The sequence below is a fragment of the Drosophila serrata genome, unplaced genomic scaffold (genome assembly GCF_035046125.1).
Source record: "Drosophila serrata isolate PLE 108 unplaced genomic scaffold, ASM3504612v1 contig_165, whole genome shotgun sequence".
NCBI lineage: Eukaryota > Metazoa > Arthropoda > Insecta > Diptera > Drosophilidae > Drosophila > Drosophila serrata.
This window is the reverse complement of record NW_028257063.1, coordinates 3,248,370-3,266,094: the sequence shown is the minus strand read 5'-3', so window position 1 is coordinate 3,266,094 and position 17,725 is coordinate 3,248,370. Positions and strand designations below refer to the sequence as shown.

Sequence of the window (17,725 nt, the reverse complement as noted above, 5' to 3'; positions counted from 1 at the left end):
CGAATCCAGCTTGAAATGGAATAAGCTAGCAAACATCGATACTATCGATAGCGCTGCGATGTTGCTAGTAGTATAATTGCTGGACAACTTCCATCATTATTAAAATTGCTGGAAAAACGAAAACGCGAAAAATGATAGAAAGACCAAAATTTAGTTAATAAAAAAAGTTTTAGCTGCGACGGAGCAAAAAAGGTGTGAATTTTAAAATAAATACTAATACTAATATCGCGGTGTGAAGTAATACCTCTCGCGAATAAGTGAAGCTCCGTGCGAAGAAAAGGGGAGCCATAAAAATCGATTCTTCAACGAGAAGTCGCACACACTGCGTATGAGACTTTTTTTCGCGCGGGCGGCGGAGCCTGTCGTTTTCTTCGTCTTTGCCAATTCAGTTTGGGGGCCGCTAAATAAGTATATATACGCTGAGACGGGTATTGTGCGAGGGGATCAAAGGTTTACCTGTACATGGTGCATACCTGCGAATCTCTCAGAGGGCATCTCTGCATTTGTGTGTGTGTGTGAGTGAGCAAGTGCGAAAAGAATTCCACGCTTCTGTATGTACATATTTATTTATTCAGCACAGGCCGTGAAAATCGGACAGGACACTCGAATCATAATCTTAATTAGCTAATTTCGGGCAAATATTTGAGTGTGCGTCGCGTAAATAACGGAATGCCAACGCACATGACAATAAAACATATCACAGTGTGCCTGCATGTGTGTGCGAGTGTGTGCAGTAACAACAAAGCAAAGGCAAAAGCAAAACAAAGTGAATGACAAAAAGTCGACGAGAATGAAATGGAAATCCACCCCCCTTGCCACCCATCCGCGTGTTACTGTTAGACCTGCGCCTGTGTGTGGCGCTAATTGAACAAGTGTATAAGTGTACATATGTACACACATTTATTTTCATTCTTTTTGGCGCTCCATATTTGTGAGTCAGCTTACGACTGACTTGCTCCACCTGCCTTCCAGATTGCGTGCACACAATATTCCCGCGAGGACGACCAGGCCAGCCAAGCATAATAATAATAGCAGAATAACAGACGACGACGTTGACGAGGAGGAGGAGAAGAAGGAGGAGCCTGCCAACGCCACGCGCGAGTGGTGTATGAATCATTCGCTTCCCCTCACGAGCAACGCCCGCATCCTGTTCTGATCCCTAACTGATCCATCCGCCACTGCAGCCACCACAGCCTCCGCCATGTCCAGCGACAAGATCAAAGTTGCCGTCAGGGTGCGACCCTTCAATCGACGTGGTGAGTGCTGATTTTCTTTTCGTTTCTTTTATTCTTAATTTTTGAGAAGGGTTCTTTTTAAAGAGCTTAAAGTTCGATTTTTATTTGAAGAATACAAGGAAATATATACAATTTAGTATAAAATATAGTTTGTTTAAGAGGATAAACGTTAAATTCAGATTTTAAAAACACCTTCAGGTGGTATTACACCTTCTTCTCTCTAAGATAAAGATAAAACTGGAGTGCAATCTAAACTGCAGCTCAGAATAAGCTCACCTCCCTCGATGATAATCCTTTAGCCTCAAAATTAACTTCAAATTATAAGAAATCACCTTGGAGTAGACCCATTTTCCTTGTTTTTTCAAACCATTGTGTTGGACTTGAACAATACCATCCTCAGGCTGTACTGCAGTTTGCAGTTTTGCCTGCAATCAATAATGCAAACAGCACAGGCAACGGCACAGAGACTGTTTTTTTAGGCTAACAAAAATTTACATGGGCTTCTTCTCGCTTCCTTTGAATTTTGGTTTCGTTTTTCCATTGCTGCGCCAGCGGATTTTTCGATGGCATTATGTTTGCATGTGTATGTACCTACTGCAGCGACAGCGATGGTCTCCCTGCTCGACTGACAAACGATTTTCCTCGTTTCCAGCTAATTTCGCGTTTCCCACTATAGCCGTGAAGTGTTGCAAGTGCAAAATGTATAAAAAAAGAGAGAAACAACTACAGGGCGGCGTCAGCATTTCCAATGTCAACACTGATCATTCATTTTGCTTATCCGTGACTCACCACCTCCCGTGGCGGAGAGACATCGGAGAACGGAGAACGGAAGTGGAAGGATGAGGCAGCGCGGCTAGGGGCTATGTTTGCCACATGTTCGTGGGGCAAGGTCCGCGCGGATTCTCGTTTTATTGATTGAATGAATGCCAAATCATCCTCAATAGTTATTTGTTTATATTTACATAAATTACTGGGGCAAGTCTCAGCTACAAACAAAGTTATATATGCAGGAAAGGATAGAGCCAGAGTTGGTAGGGGGGGTTGTTAAAAGTTAAAAGATAATAAATACAGGCAGATACAAACAGCAATATATGTTATATGGCTATACATTTTAGAAATATGTAACATATTTCATTGGCTTGACTAGATTCCCTTTTAGATCGTAGAAAACCAGCTTCAAATATGGGTGATAAGTTCTTGAAAATTATTACTTAATTTATCGTATTTAAAATGTTTGTATTTCTTTTCTTGCGATTTCTTGCAATTCATTTCCGTTCGTGTACGCTTTCTATTGCCAAACAACTCTCGTAATCTCCGGAAGCTTTAGTGACTTGTAAACACACAGTATTTAGGCAGGCTCTTCCATCATAATTTGTCACCTGCCCTATTTTTTTCCAACTAATTCGTACGCCCAAGTCTAGTAACCATATCTATTTATAGTAGTTCGATTGTTCGAGTACCTTTTTGCTTGTATGTTGTCATGTTTATTCACTTGTTTGCCCATTCGGTATGATCCGTTGCCGTTTTCCGTGACTGAGTCGGAAGGGTGTAGTCAGTCAGGCAGTCGCTGTGACTACCCGAAGAATGCCTGCGATAAGCATTTGCAGATTCGTTATCAGACTCCTGATAAGCAGTCGCCCCTAGTTTAGGCTATGAGGAGTTACACAGCCGTGGCAGACAACAGGCATTAGTCAATCGTCGTGGGTAACCTACTATTTGGGCCATGTCCGTAACTAGTGACCTCTTCAGGTTGAGCTGGCCAGCACTGGAGCGTAAAATGAAAACAGAAAAGCCAAGCCAAAACAGCTAAAGGCAATTTCAAACGCAAAGACAGACGAACGGGCTCGAAATGAAGTCACAGCTCTTACCAAAAAAGCTTAACCTGTTTTCACTTGGCCTGTGTATCTGTGTGTGTATGTTAATTTCAGAGCTGGACAATGGCAAAGAGAAAACCGTTTGAGGTTAGATGGAGTCGAGTCGTCGCTATCAAATCAACTGACCAGAACTACAAATGAGACCATCAAATAATTTATGGCACGCCTTCGTCACAAGATATAGATGGTGTTTCGGTAGGGTCCGGTCTCCGGCCTGAGTCCTTTTGCGGCTTTCATTTCCATGTCATGTCACGTTCTCGGCTCTGTAATGTAAAGCGGAACGGAAGTGCCAAAGGCCAGGCCAGCCCAGGATATGGATACACACGCCGCCGGCGGCCATGTGTGTGCGAGAGAGAGTGTGGGCCTCAAATGTGTCTGCCCGTCTGGGTTTGGCTTTTGACGTTGTCCCCGGTTTCCCTTTCCCTTTCCCTTTCCTCTTTCCTCAATCCCTCCTCTCCCTGGGATGTTTTGTGCCCCATTGGCTGCTCTCTGCCATTTGGAAATGTTCCTTGCTGAGCTCTGAGTGAATGGAGTATGCGAAGGACATCGGAACTGAAATATTTCCACGATTTATTAGCTTGCCCTTTTTGTATTTTGTATATATATAAAGTAAACAAGCCAGGATACAGGGCAAATAACAATAATATCAGAAGACTGACAAACTTACCTTGTTTTGGTTCTATTTTAGAAAGCATTGAATGCAATATATTTAAAATTGTTCATTATATGGGAAGAGGTACTTGAAAGTTTTTTATTAGCTTGTTCAAGATAGTTTTATTTATATTATATTAGATCTACTTGGGGATTTCTGTTAAAAAACCGTATAGTTTGTAAATAAATTATAGGCTTGAATGGGAAATCAATCATAACTCAGATTTGCATAAATGAATATTTTTATATGGCAATTTTCTTCGAAAAATCCAAATTTAAAAATCGCATAACTAAGCCAAAAATGGATTAATTTTATTTCGGAAAACGGTGCTATCTTAGTTTTTATTAGGTTTATAAATCTGCATACTCAGTTTATAATTTTAAAAAATTCAATATTTTGTCAATTTTTGACAATTTTAATGATGTAACCCCTTATAAAATTTTCAAAATTTTGAAAAAATTAAATTTTTGCCGAACATAGCCAGATTGATTCAGCTGTTGATGCTGATCAAGAATATATATGGTTTATCGGGTCGGAAATGACTCCTTCACATGATTACAAGATTCCAACTAAAATTATAATACCCTCACATCTCCATTTATGTTGTTAGTACCAAAAGGTGTTTTGCTACACATTTCTAGCAACATTTTGTCTCTCATCTGCCTTCAACACTATTTAATTTAAGTTTTTTATTAGCATTAGCCTTGTGCATTGGGTACCAGGAATCTCCAAATGCCACATTACTCTCAGTATCTAATCGAACCCTATCAGCAGGACTTAATTACCACAGATCGTATAGAAATCTCAGCTTGATAATGTCCAAGGGCAACTGGTATTCGACTTGAAAAAAAGGGTGTATCTTATCGCTCATTGTTTTATTGCTGCTAAAATATTTATTACATGGACAGAGCAGAGTGGCTTGCTTGGGCAACTTGTGCCTCGGCCTTTTTACGTTTGTTTACAATTTATTTGAAAGGTTCGTTCTCTCCATTGAGATTGTACAAACATACTTACTAGTGGCATTGGCCATTCTCATGCCCATCACATTTATCGCCCCTTCTCGCTGTGAGTCCGTTTTCGCACTTATAGTATGTACGAAAAGCCCCAACTTGATGCAATACATATACTTTTATATATATTTGTAACAAACGTATAATATTGAATTTGTTTTTGCTACTTTGAACTCGTTATCACCCCATGCGCGGAATAACGCGAAATTATCTCAATTTTTGTTTGCACATAACATGCATAAAATAAATGAAATTCCGGAACAGGCAACTATGACTGAAGATATTTTCGTTTACTCTCATTTACAGAGATCGAGCTGGGCACAAAATGTATCGTGGATATGGAAAAACAGCAGACCATTCTGCAAAATCCACCGCCATTGGAGAAAATCGAAAGGTAACACAGTTGGCACTGAAGTGTTATTTGTTATTTAATTGAAAAAATCGAACTATACAAACTTGTAGTCACGATTCAAGGTCTATAATTGAAGAATAGTAACAATAATACGTTTTGTTTACCTCCAGAAAACAACCAAAGACATTTGCATTCGATCACTGCTTCTACTCTTTAAACCCCGAGGACGACAACTTCGCCTCCCAGGAGACAGTTTTCGATTGCGTGGGACGTGATATTCTGGATAATGCATTCCAGGGCTATAATGCATGCATATTCGCTTACGGCCAGACTGGTAAAGCCCATCCTTACTATTAAATATTCAATAATTATTCATACTTTCTTAATTTCCATCACAGGCTCTGGCAAGTCGTACACGATGATGGGCTCTCAGGAGAGCAAGGGCATCATTCCGCGCCTGTGCGACAAGCTCTTCTCGGCGATAGCCAACAAATCGACGCCCGAGCTGATGTACAAGGTGGAGGTGTCCTATATGGAGATCTACAACGAGAAGGTCCACGATCTCCTCGATCCCAAGCCCAACAAGCAGTCGCTCAAGGTGCGCGAACACAATGTGATGGGACCGTACGTGGACGGACTGTCACAGCTGGCGGTCACTTCGTACCAGGACATCGACAACCTCATGACGGAGGGCAACAAATCACGAACGGTGGCTGCCACCAATATGAATGCCGAGTCCTCACGCTCCCATGCCGTCTTCTCGGTGGTTCTCACCCAGATACTCACGGATCAGGCGACGGGTGTGAGTGGTGAGAAGGTTTCGCGCATGTCCCTCGTCGATTTGGCTGGCTCCGAGCGAGCAGTGAAAACGGGAGCCGTTGGCGATCGCCTCAAGGAGGGATCCAACATCAACAAGTGGGTGAAAATTAGTCAACAATCTTGGTTTTGCATTGCTTTCCATTGGATATGCAGGTTGCTTGTAATGCCCTTGGATTTGAAGGTTAAATTAAATGTATAATCTTTGAATCCACCCGCATTGCAGGCCTGACCTGCATTTTCAATGTGGAGTCAATCTCATTAAGGTTCTTTGCTAATCTAATGCCACTTACAGATCTCTGACTACGCTTGGCCTGGTCATATCCAAGCTGGCCGATCAAACGAACGGGAAGCGGGGCGGCAACGACAAGTTCGTACCCTACCGTGACTCCGTTCTCACCTGGCTGCTGAAGGACAACCTGGGCGGCAACTCCAGGACCGTTATGGTGGCCACCATTTCTCCGTCGGCGGATAATTATGAGGAGACGTTGTCCACGCTTCGCTATGCGGATCGGGCCAAGCGAATTGTGAATCATGCAGTGGTCAACGAAGATCCCAATGCTCGAATTATTCGCGAGCTGCGACACGAGGTAGAAACATTGAGGAGTATGCTTAAACATGCCACTGGGTCACCGGTGGGCGATGTCCAGGACAAGCTGGCCGAGAGCGAGAACCTGATGAAGCAGATCTCGCAAACGTGGGAGGAGAAGCTGGTCAAAACGGAGCGCATCCAGAATGAGCGACAGCAGGCCCTCGAAAAGATGGGTATCAGTGTCCAGGCCAGTGGCATCAAGGTGGAGAAGAACAAGTACTACTTGGTCAATTTGAATGCAGATCCGTCCCTTAACGAGCTGCTTGTCTACTACCTAAAGGTGAGTCCTGCCTTGAAATCAACGCAAACAGTTCTCTGATCTCTCTTTCCCCAATTACTATACAGGAACGCACACTGATTGGTGGACGCAGCATCAGTGGCCAGCAGCCGGATATACAACTCTCTGGCTTGGGCATCCAGCCGGAGCACTGTGTGATCACCATCGAGGACAGTGGCCTGTTCATGGAGCCAGTCCAGGGTGCCCGATGCTTTGTTAATGGATCAGCGGCCGTGGAGAAGACGCCGCTGCAGAACGGGGACCGTATCCTGTGGGGTAACCATCATTTCTTCCGCGTCAACTCACCGAAGAGCAACAACACAAGCCTGTGTGCCTCGGAGCCGCAGACTCCAGCTCAGTTGATCGATTACAATTTTGCACGCGATGAGATTATGCAGAATGAACTGAGCAACGACCCCATTCAGACGGCCATTGCTCGGCTGGAGCGTCAGCATGAGGAAGATAAGCAGGTGGCACTGGAGAAGCAGCGTCAGGAGTACGAACGTCAGTTCCAGCAACTGCGCAATATTTTATCACCCAGCACCCCATACGCTCCATATGCTCCGTACGATCCGCTGCGCATGGGCAAGGTAACACCGAACACGCCCACCTCACAGATGCGGGTGGAGAAGTGGGCACAGGAGCGTGACGAGATGTTTCGACGAAGTTTGGGTCAGCTAAAAACGGACATTATGCGCGCCAACTCGCTGGTGCAAGAAGCCAACTTTTTGGCCGAGGAAATGGAGAAGAAGACCAAGTTCTCGGTCACCTTGCAAATACCGCCGGCCAATCTCAGTCCGAATAGGCGACGCGGAGCCTTTGTTAGCGAACCCGCCATACTTGTGAAGCGCACCAACTCGGGCAGCCAGATCTGGACGATGGAAAAGCTGGAGAACAAGCTGATAGACATGCGGGAGATGTACCAGGATCACAAGGACCGGATACTCAACGGCTTGGTAAATCGACTTCCACTTTTGTTTTTCATGTGTTGCCCTTGGGCTCTGTACTAACCATTTATAATTGTATCCGATTCACACACGCATTCCATATTAACCCCTGGCTACAGCCCCTAGTTGAGCCATTCTCAGACGATGAGTACGACGACAAGGTAATTAAGAGACACCCCCAGCACCTCCTAAACATGAACACCACGCACATGACTAAACTATGATATAGCCTGTATTGTTTAGGACTGATTATCAAAAAGCTTACTAATTTTCGTTTTCCGCAGGACGAGGACAATTCCAAACCGCAGGATCCCTTCTACGAGTCGCAGGAGAATCACAATCTTATCGGTGTGGCCAACATATTCCTGGAGGTCCTCTTCCACGATGTCAAGCTGGACTATCATACGCCCATCATTAGCCAGCAGGGTGAGGTGGCCGGTCGCCTGCAGGTGGAGATCGAGCGCATTGCGGGACAAATGCCACAGGATCGCATGTGCGAGTCAGTCTCTGAGTCCTCGGGTGATTCGCGGGACGAATACGACGATCCGGTGGATCCTACATCAAATCAGATCACCTGCCGCGTGACCATCAAGTGCGCCAGTGGCCTGCCCCTTTCGCTCTCCAACTTCGTCTTCTGCCAGTATACGTTCTGGGGCCACCAGGAGATGGTGGTGCCGGTGATCAATGCCGAGTCCACGGCCCACGACCAGAACATGGTATTCAAGTTCGAGCACACGCAGGACTTTACGGTGACCATCAACGAGGAGTTCCTGGAGCATTGCATCGAGGGAGCGCTATCCATCGAAGTGTGGGGACACCGCAGCGCCGGCTTCTCCCGGTCCAAGGGCTGGGAAGTGGAGCAGCAGCAGGCCAAGGCCCGTTCCCTGGTTGATCGCTGGGCGGAGCTCTCCCGCAAAATCGAGCTTTGGGTCGAAATACACGAGTTGAACGACAATGGCGAGTACTCGCCCGTGGAGGTGACCAATCGCAACGAAGTCCTGACTGGCGGCATATACCAGCTGCGACAGGGTCAGCAGAGACGGGTCAACGTTCGTGTGAAGCCGGTCCAGAACTCGGGCACGCTGCCCATCATTTGCCAGTCGATTGTTAATGTGGCCATTGGCAGTGTGACGGTGCGATCCAGGCTACAGAGACCCCTGGACTCTTACCAGGAGGAGGACCTCACAGTGCTCCGCGAGAAATGGAGCGAGGCGTTGGGCAGGCGGCGTCAATACCTGGACCAACAGATCCAGATGCTGATCAAGAAAGAGGAGAAGAACGAGCAGGAGCGGGAGCGTGAGCTAAGCTTGGTGCATCAGTGGGTCTCGCTGACGGAGGAGCGTAACGCAGTGCTGGTGCCAGCACCTGGCTCTGGCATACCCGGAGCACCCGCCTCCTGGGAGCCACCCGCTGGCATGGAGCCCCATGTACCCGTACTCTTCCTGAATTTAAACGGTGACGATCTGTCCGCACAAAACACCAACGATGAGCTCTCCATTGCCGGCATCAACTCCATTCTGTCCAAGGAGCATGGCCACAAGTTTTACACTCTACAGATACTGCAGCACCTGGACAAGGACGTTTGCAGCGTGGCCAGCTGGGACTCGTCGATGCATGACAGCCAGGCATTGAATCGTGTAACCGAGGCCAACGAGCGCGTCTATCTCATTCTGCGCACCACGGTGCGCCTGTCACATCCCGCTCCCATGGATCTGGTGCTGCGCAAGCGTCTGAGCATTAACATCAAGAAGGGCCAGACGCTGACCGATCGTCTGAAGAAGTTCCGGCTGGTGCGGGGCGAGAATGCCATTTGGCAGAGCGGCGTCACCTACGAGGTGGTATCCAACATTCCCAAGGCCTCCGAAGAGCTAGAGGATCGCGAGTCGCTGGCCCAGCTGGCGGCTAGCGGTGATGATTGCTCGGCAAGTGATGGCGAAACATACATAGGTGAGTTCTAAGAAGTCTGATGCTTTCCCTGCTAACCTAATACTTATTTTACAGAGAAATACACACGTGGCGTTTCGGCTGTGGAAAGCATATTGACACTGGACCGCCTGCGTCAGAATGTGGCTGTCAAGGAGCTGGAGACGGCCCATGGCCAGCCGCTGAGCATGCGCAAGACCGTCAGTGTGCCAAACTTCTCGCAGGTAAGGACGAGCCCCCATGGGAGCTTCCCCCATTTCCCCGTTCATCCCATTGAGCCGCTGCTGCCGCTGCGCCGCTTTCTCACTTGGTCGCCGCCGCCGCTGCTGAATTATGTGCTTCCACTTACTACTCACCTACTACTCACACACTCGAGCAAAATTAACAAAGAACATCTGACTAAAACGCAAATTCTTTCTCTTTTCCACACTTTTTTCTATGCGCTTTCACCACCAAAAAAAAAAAAAAACTAACCCCCCAACAAAATTTGTGTTTTAACCACCGGCAAACCGCAAAAAAATCGAAACCAAACCAAACCAAAAAACTATTAACCAAAACCCACCAAATATTCGGCGCGCACTTTCTGCAAATTTTGAATTTCTCTCTATGTGTGTGTGTGTGTGTGTGTGCGTATTGGTATTATCCTTGTCTTTATGTTTATGCTGTGTATGTGTGTCTGTGTTGACCCAAAACGCTTCTCACTGCGCACATAGGCGGTCAAAGACACCACCAATACCGGGAGTGTAAGTAACTAGAGTATCCACTTCTTCTGTTTCCTGTACCTTTATACTATAAACCGTGTTCTGTATTCTGTATCCTTGTATCCTGTGACAAGCTTTGTACATAAAGCTTTACTAGTTAATGATTTTCTTTAGTTTACTCTTGGCTTCTATACTATTAACCAAAGCTCGTCAATATTAGTTGAGCGTTAATGTGTTACCTCTTTTTGTAGGACTATAATGGTTCAACTAAGAGAGTATCAACTGATATTTGCGAGCTCTTTTATATACTAACTATATATGTCTTGTAAAAATTTCTGTGCGCCCTTCAGTTTGCCATTTTCGTACATGTTTTTGGGTTTTGAATTATTTTTTTGTTTTTTCATTTACTTTTTTGTTTTGTTTAATTCGATCATTTTTATTTCATCCTGTTGAATAACATTTGTTGAACACAATTTATGATGCAAGCAACTCATAAATAAACTTACGCAGATTATGCGCTTCGATGCATCGATGGAGTCGCTGTTGAATGTGGGACGGTCCGAGTCCTTTGCCGATCTCAATAACAGTGCGCTGGGCAACAAGTTTACGCCAGGTGAGAGGCTGCTATATTCTGCTAAAATGCATATTCTAAATGATATTTTCTACCCAGCAGGTCACAGTCCAGCCGGAGCAGGTGGAGTCATCCGTAATCGTCATAGTTTCGGGGGCAAAGGTAGCAGCGATGATTCGCCCGGAAAAGCCTTTGGAATCGGTGGGTATTCATTAGAATTCCGTATATACCCAAAAACGGTTTCTTTTATATACTCACCATTAACCTTTTGAGCAAGACTATATGTTGAAACTATAATCCATATAACCGAGTTTTTGAATCCACTATTTAACTAAGTAATTCTGCATATGCTTATGCGCAGCCAACCAAAAATTATTCAGTTTATACGAAAACACTGCGTGTGATCTAGTCGCGGCCAAGCTCTAGAGCAAGGGATTTATCTTTGTGATCGATCAGTATATCAGTAAATCAGTAGAAGTCCTCGTAACTCGTAACTAGTAGTTGTATTTGAGTTAAGTAAATGCCTAAATTAATGGCAACGAGATAAATCCTTTTCGAAACATTTGATTTCTTACCGCTTACTATACTTCATGTGTGTCCAAGAGTCAGCAATGTTATTTACCCAAAAGCAACTCCAACTCTGTGATCTCTCTCGCATTGCTTAGTTCAAAACCCCAAATTTGTTTGCTTTGCTTCGATGCAACAACGACACCTGCAGCAACCAAGCAACTAGCAAGAGCAACCAATCGCCCGCATTAACTCGATCCTTGAAGACTCGAGCGATTCTTCGTCATGATCTGCACATCTCCCATACGCTTATCATATAAATTGACATGCATCCACGACAGATACATGAACCCATAGCCCAACACAGCTTCTCGTATTTACTGTATGGTTTCTCAATTTGTCCAAACTCTTTTCTGTGCTTTCAAACTTAACGTAATCTCAATGAAATTCCACCGCCAACAGGCTCTATATCTCTGCTGTCAGGTAAAGAAAATGCCCAAAAAAAATCAAATCAAAAATCCGAAAGTGCATTCTTGATTGCTATTCCATTGATTGTTAGTTGGAGTTTAAGTTTGTCTGTCTCTCACCATTCCCTCCATTGCCACACAACCTACACCCACAACTGTTCACCCAATCAGACAACTCAACTCGCCTCCTATGCCACGTCCAAGCGAAAAGGGAAGAGGCACTTGTCCTCCCCATTTAGAAGTATTTAAATGTAGTTTTGTGTTAGTTCTGTTTGCTGGTAAATCTGTCGTCAATCATACCCAAGACTCTCTCTCTCGCTGTCGCCATCGCCCTCGCCCTCGTTCATCCAACCAAATTCGAGACATTGATCTGGAAATCATCCATCACCAGGACATTTTTAACCATTGCAATCCGGTGCACAATTCACACAGCAGCCAAGCACACAGAAGCACGAGATTTGAAGCACGAGCCGCGTTTTTTGTAGTGATTATATTTAGACCTAGAATTAATTATGTATAACCTTTCTTGTTACCTTGTTGCCATAGTGTGTTGCCGGGGATGAGAGCTAGTCGCATCTCTGGCTAGTTTTGATCATTCCTCAACCCGAAGTCTGTAAATTGCATTGTAACTAAACATAACGCATAATCATTATCTTCCCAATCGCCCGCCCCCGCAAATGTGGAATGCAGCGCGTCCAACATTTTTGAATCTCAATTTGAACTTGAACACTTTGAGAATCGCGCCAACGAAACGTATGTGGTTTGTCTAGCCCTAAGCACTAACAGCAGCCTAAACAACAAATAAAATCGAATACTTATCGTAATATTTTCATATTTCTGTAGCTTCACCGGCCACCAGCAAGCTGCTGGGCATGCGCATGACCACGCTGCACGAGGAACCGCTGGGTGGACATCGATCACTGGACGAGGAGCCCGAGGATAGCTACAGCGACTCGGAGTATGCCGCCGAGTACGAGCAGGAGCGGCAGCAGAACAAGAGCCTGGCCACACGCTCCCGCCTCACGGCCTCCAAGACCATGGACTCGTTCATGGACGTTAGCAGCCACTCGAATCATTCGAGCTACTTGAGCTATACGTCCAGCGCCAATGCGAATATGAAGCATCTGAACGGATTGCCAACGCTAAGCATGAGCTCCTCCACCAGTAGCGGCTATGGCTCCCAGGCGGTGTCGTGCAACAATTTAAGCAATGAGGATATTGCCTCAATGCGTTCCATGAGCATTGATGAGACGCCAGGTAAGATTATACTCTTATTTCCTTGTTATTTGCATCCATTACATTAATCATAATTGATTCCCTGCATAGATTTCGATCGAATCAACTCGAATTCGCCACCTAACCGGCAGGCACGAGTGAATCCCTTCCTCAAAGACATGCCCAAGGCCAAAACACAGGAGCAGCCTTTGGAACCGCAGGCCAAGAAGCTGCAGGAAACCTTCACGCACCCATTGGAGTTAATCGAGTCCAAAGAGAACGCACAAAGCGACGAGGATGAGCGCGAAATGTTGCCAAAGCATAACAACAACAACAATAACAACAACGTTGACTTGGTTAAGGAGAAGGAACTGCTGTCATCCAGCCAACCAGAGCTAGCGGAAGCTGAATCGCAGCCCGAATCACAACCAGAGCTTGCCACAACAGACAATCAGAACGGCAACAAGTCCTCGGACGAGGTCAGTCACAGCTCTGAGGAGATGCTTGAAGGCGATGGTATTGTCCGGGAGGAATTGCCCGCTGGCAAGGTGATGCGTCGCAAGAAGTCGAACACGCAACAGCCACCGCTCAGCAGCAGTAACAACAATAATATCACCAGCAGCACAAGTCAGGCACCGCGCATTAATCACCGGGCTTCGGTGGCCAAAATGGAGGGTTTAGCCGCTTATCTGGACTCTAGCATTATGTCCAGCAGCACAGAAGTAGATGGTAAGTATATTTTACGTTTTGATTTGCATAAACAGCTCTGAATTGTTACCTCAACATAACACATTTGCATTATAATGAAGATAAGTAGATGAGAGCGCATTAGCATTTGAATTATCTGCGTAAATTATGCTAATATTCATTCACAAATTCAAAACTTACATCTATACGTTAGATTGGTAACTTAATTTACCCTTATTTATGTACAAGCCAAGGATGTATAACTTATATGTTATTATCAACTCTTTCAGACGAAAGTAAGGACGTGGAAGTGGTTCTGCCTGACTGGATTGTGGTTGGTGAATCGGTGCTGATACGTCCGTACAATACCAGCGGCGTGATTCGCTTTGTGGGCACCACAGAGTTCCAGCCCGGGGCTTGGATTGGCGTGGAGTTGGATACGCCAACGGGCAAGAACGATGGTAGCGTGAAGGGCATTCAGTATTTCCAGTGCAAGCCCAAGCACGGCATGTTCGTGCGCTCCGACAAGCTGATGCTGGACAAGCGCGGCAAGGCGATGCGAGCCTACAAGGCTGCCGAGAAGAGCAACAGCATCAGTAAAGGTGAGTGAGGGTAAACATTGAATGCGAGCAGAGGTCATATCCATTTACATACCCTGTTGCAGAGATGAGCAGCTCGATGACCGGTTCGATGACTGGCTCAATGACACGCTCCAAGAGCCGCGGTGAATCGCTGAATGTGGCGGCGCGCAAATGATTGTACCCAAAGTGTTCGCATCAGCTGCAGCGTTGGACTAATTGCAGGCAATCGACGGTGGCCACCAGTGCTGCTGCTGCTGCTGTTAGCCAGCCGGCGACCTGCCACAGATTGCGTGCAACCAGCAACGCTGCAGATGCGAACAGTCATGGCAAGAAGTGCTATGCCAATCGACGCTCGACGGCCTTCTAAGGTCGTCACCCAAGAATGACAATGTCGAGGAGGAGGAGGAAGAGCAGCAGTAGCCTCGTCAAGCAACGAACAATGCGGAGCATAATCCACATGCCAACCATATTCTAGCTTACTTAACTATTCTCACACCATGCCGCAAATGAAATGCCGTACACTTAACCCCACGCTTCTCCAAGTAGTTTAAGGCGCGGTGTCTACAGCAGAACTAATTACTAATCTCTAGCTAAACTAAACTAAACTAAACGAAATGAAAGGAAACTAAACTAAGCCAGGCAGGGCGTTCGCGTAATGTTTATGTGTGAAGTTCTCGCACTTTGATCAGATTCCATTGTTTTGTGTTCGTCGTAGTTAAATGTCGTTTATTGCTTTTCGATTTTTGAATGAAGCGCTTTACTGATTGATATATATTTTTGTAATGGTTCTTTGCCTTTAGTTTAGTTCAATTGTTTTTTGATATATCAACTTGTGAGCTTATATTTTTTAATTGTTATCGACTCTATATCCACTATATAAATCATTTGTATATATATTTATGATTAAGACCTTGCAATAATTTCGTTTCCTTTACTCTGAGCTCTCACATTCTGTTTAGCGCATTTATATACAAATTTATTACCAATACGAAATGTTTAGTAATATAGTGAGAGAGCAAAATATTCTATATATTCGATCTTAGTCCTCAGATTAAGACGCTTCGCGTTGGAACGGGCGCAGTTAATGTATAAATTGTATTATTTTGATGTGATGTATTTATAATTTCCCCTTTATATATGCATATGTGTGTACATATATAAATAAAATTGATTTTATCTTTAATTATGTTTTATGTTTTATATTTTATGCTTTCCGTTCTTCCCCTTAACCCGTCCGCAATGTGTGCAATATAAGTGTTAGGATCCCTAAGTTGTATTTAATCAATGTTGAAGAAGGTTGTGCGACTATGTTTGTGAAGCGTTATAAGTAACATAAACCGAACACCGGCACCAACGGCCGCTGGTGTTAGTCCAAAGAAAGCGAGAAAGCAATAATTGCATTGAGAAAATTCAATTTTATGTTAAGATACTATAATAATAATCGTACACGAAACAGGATCGAGAGTGGCTGACGAAGAACGTTTGTACGTAAAAACCGTAAACGTATCCATCCATCCATCCAACCAACCAACCAAACAACCAACAACCGACATCCAAGGCACTCCAAAACTGAGTCTGAGATAAATTGCAATTTAAAACCAAACAATAAGGGCGATTTACACTTGGCAAGGAAAACCCAAAAAAAGGAAACTGTAACTAAAACTAAAATCCAGCAGAAAGAGCAGTTTGAGCAGAAACTGGACGATCTACAGCCATTCATCCAGTGTATACAAGCATTAATATACACTTACTTATATATATATATATATATTAGGTATATATTTTCGAACTGTTTTTCTACTTGCGTAAAAGCGAAAAGCAACTACCAGAAATATACTTGAAAATACGTCCAAAATTAAAAATTCAAGATCAAGATAACTACGATAAATATATATATATACATACTTACAACTGCATGGATATTCATGAATATAAAAATACGTATAAATTGAATATTTACCAATGATAATCCCTACCACAACAGAACACGAATTATTCAAATATATATATTTACCGTGGGCAAAGTAGCGGAGGAGTTCCCTCTGGGGGATCAGCCCTATGCCCAGCGATGTGTGTGCAATATTCCGATCTAATTAAATCACATGAATGTACATAGTGCAGAGTTATTATAATTATTATTATTATTACAGGCTAAATCACTCGAAAATTAACGCATTTAATGAGCGCAAAGCTGACATTCGACTAGAGCTTGATTGAGCATTGAGAATCCCCGATAGTAGCCGCAGCAGCCTGGGCTTTAATTGTAAAATAGATCGAGTATTCATAGTTTTAGTAGAGCTGTCTGTATTGGAAACCGAGAGCCGACAAATTGAATAGTACCTTGACGTTATTGAAGAATTAATCATATTTTTGTGCAATCTCCTAGAGCAGTTAGTAGTCACGCAATCAGCCCTGGAAAATGAAAGTAAAATTGTCAAATAGTTTGCATTCGCAATTGAATATGGTAGGCGCACGCACACACATATTATATGGGATATATGATATATAGGAGATCGGAACAGCAAAAAATACTCGTAAGTTTGCGCACTCTTTTAGAGCTTTTAGCACGGTCAACGAATAAATGTTATTACACAAAACAACAATTGTAGCTCACGCGACTCCATCAGCCGTTAAATAAACTAACTAACCACGGGTTCAGGCAGCCCCACAAGTTAATCAAGAATAGCAACTAAACCATATGCTAGAGATCTGCTTTTATCAAAGAATCACACACAAACAGGGCAGACATTTGCGAAGCTAATCCATTGTTGATGCATTTGATTCGTTCGTTTTGTAAGTACTGTAATAGGAGTAGTGATAATCCAGTTGAGTTCACACTCTCCTCTCTCACTTTGTAGTTGCAGAATACAAAATATACAAAAATATATACATAGGTGTCAGCTGAGGCGGAAGCCATTAAGATCATTTTAGTAATTTACAATTGTTTTACTCCAATTTAAGTATTTTAATGCAAACACGCCACAGAGACAAAAAAACCCCATCCACAACACGCGTAATCAGCAAATTTGAACAATTTCAATTTCAAAACAAAAGAAAATATGAAATATGTACTAATATATATATCTATGAATACAAATATACAAACATGCAATGCATATTTTTCAATGGAGTTGGCTTTAATTTCACAGCTGGGGCGGGCTCATTGTGGACGCGGGACTTGTTGCTGTTTGCCCAATAGCTAACTTTGTGTCTAACTACGTCCATTCTGGCCCCGAACTCGACCTTGCCATGGCAATAGCCAACTTGTTCCATTTCTGTGTGCCGTAGGGGCCAGCACCTTTGGGCAGGGAAAGCTAC

General features: G+C 44.2%; 1 protein-coding gene across 25 annotated transcripts; it reads left to right on the top strand.

The window, feature by feature from the left end:
* Positions 1 to 22: 22 nt before the first annotated feature.
* On the top strand, positions 23 to 17,523 carry Khc-73 (Kinesin heavy chain 73). 25 transcript variants are annotated; one of them, XM_020943362.2, is made up of 19 exons: positions 23 to 192; positions 973 to 1,256; positions 5,078 to 5,165; positions 5,294 to 5,457; positions 5,522 to 6,038; positions 6,235 to 6,811; positions 6,877 to 7,764; positions 7,875 to 7,916; positions 8,040 to 9,702; positions 9,757 to 9,902; positions 10,392 to 10,421; positions 10,890 to 10,992; positions 11,053 to 11,151; positions 11,920 to 11,940; positions 12,615 to 12,677; positions 12,768 to 13,181; positions 13,251 to 13,868; positions 14,117 to 14,428; positions 14,491 to 17,523. In XM_020943362.2, exons 2-19 carry the CDS (start codon positions 1,202 to 1,204, stop codon positions 14,580 to 14,582), a joined length of 5,892 nt encoding a protein of 1,963 aa, XP_020799021.2. In that variant the 5' UTR covers positions 23 to 192; positions 973 to 1,201; the 3' UTR covers positions 14,583 to 17,523. The 25 variants fall into 25 exon arrangements, with proteins under 25 accessions (XP_020799021.2, XP_020799020.2, XP_020799024.2 ...); XM_020943361.2 differs by having other exon boundaries at positions 11,050 to 11,151; XM_086827109.1 differs by lacking the exon at positions 23 to 192 and adding an exon at positions 216 to 515 and having other exon boundaries at positions 11,050 to 11,151.
* The last annotated feature ends 202 nt before the right edge of the window (positions 17,524 to 17,725 follow it).

Bases quoted from the DNA above. Each gene is read 5' to 3' on its own strand.
- Khc-73 (XM_020943361.2), top strand. From the start codon at position 1,202: ATGTCCAGCGACAAGATCAAAGTTGCCGTCAGGGTGCGACCCTTCAAT. The intron at 5,458-5,521 runs GTAAAGCCCATC...TTTCCATCACAG, and splicing joins ATTCGCTTACGGCCAGACTG to GCTCTGGCAAGTCGTACACG. The intron at 13,182-13,250 runs GTAAGATTATAC...TTCCCTGCATAG, and splicing joins GAGCATTGATGAGACGCCAG to ATTTCGATCGAATCAACTCG.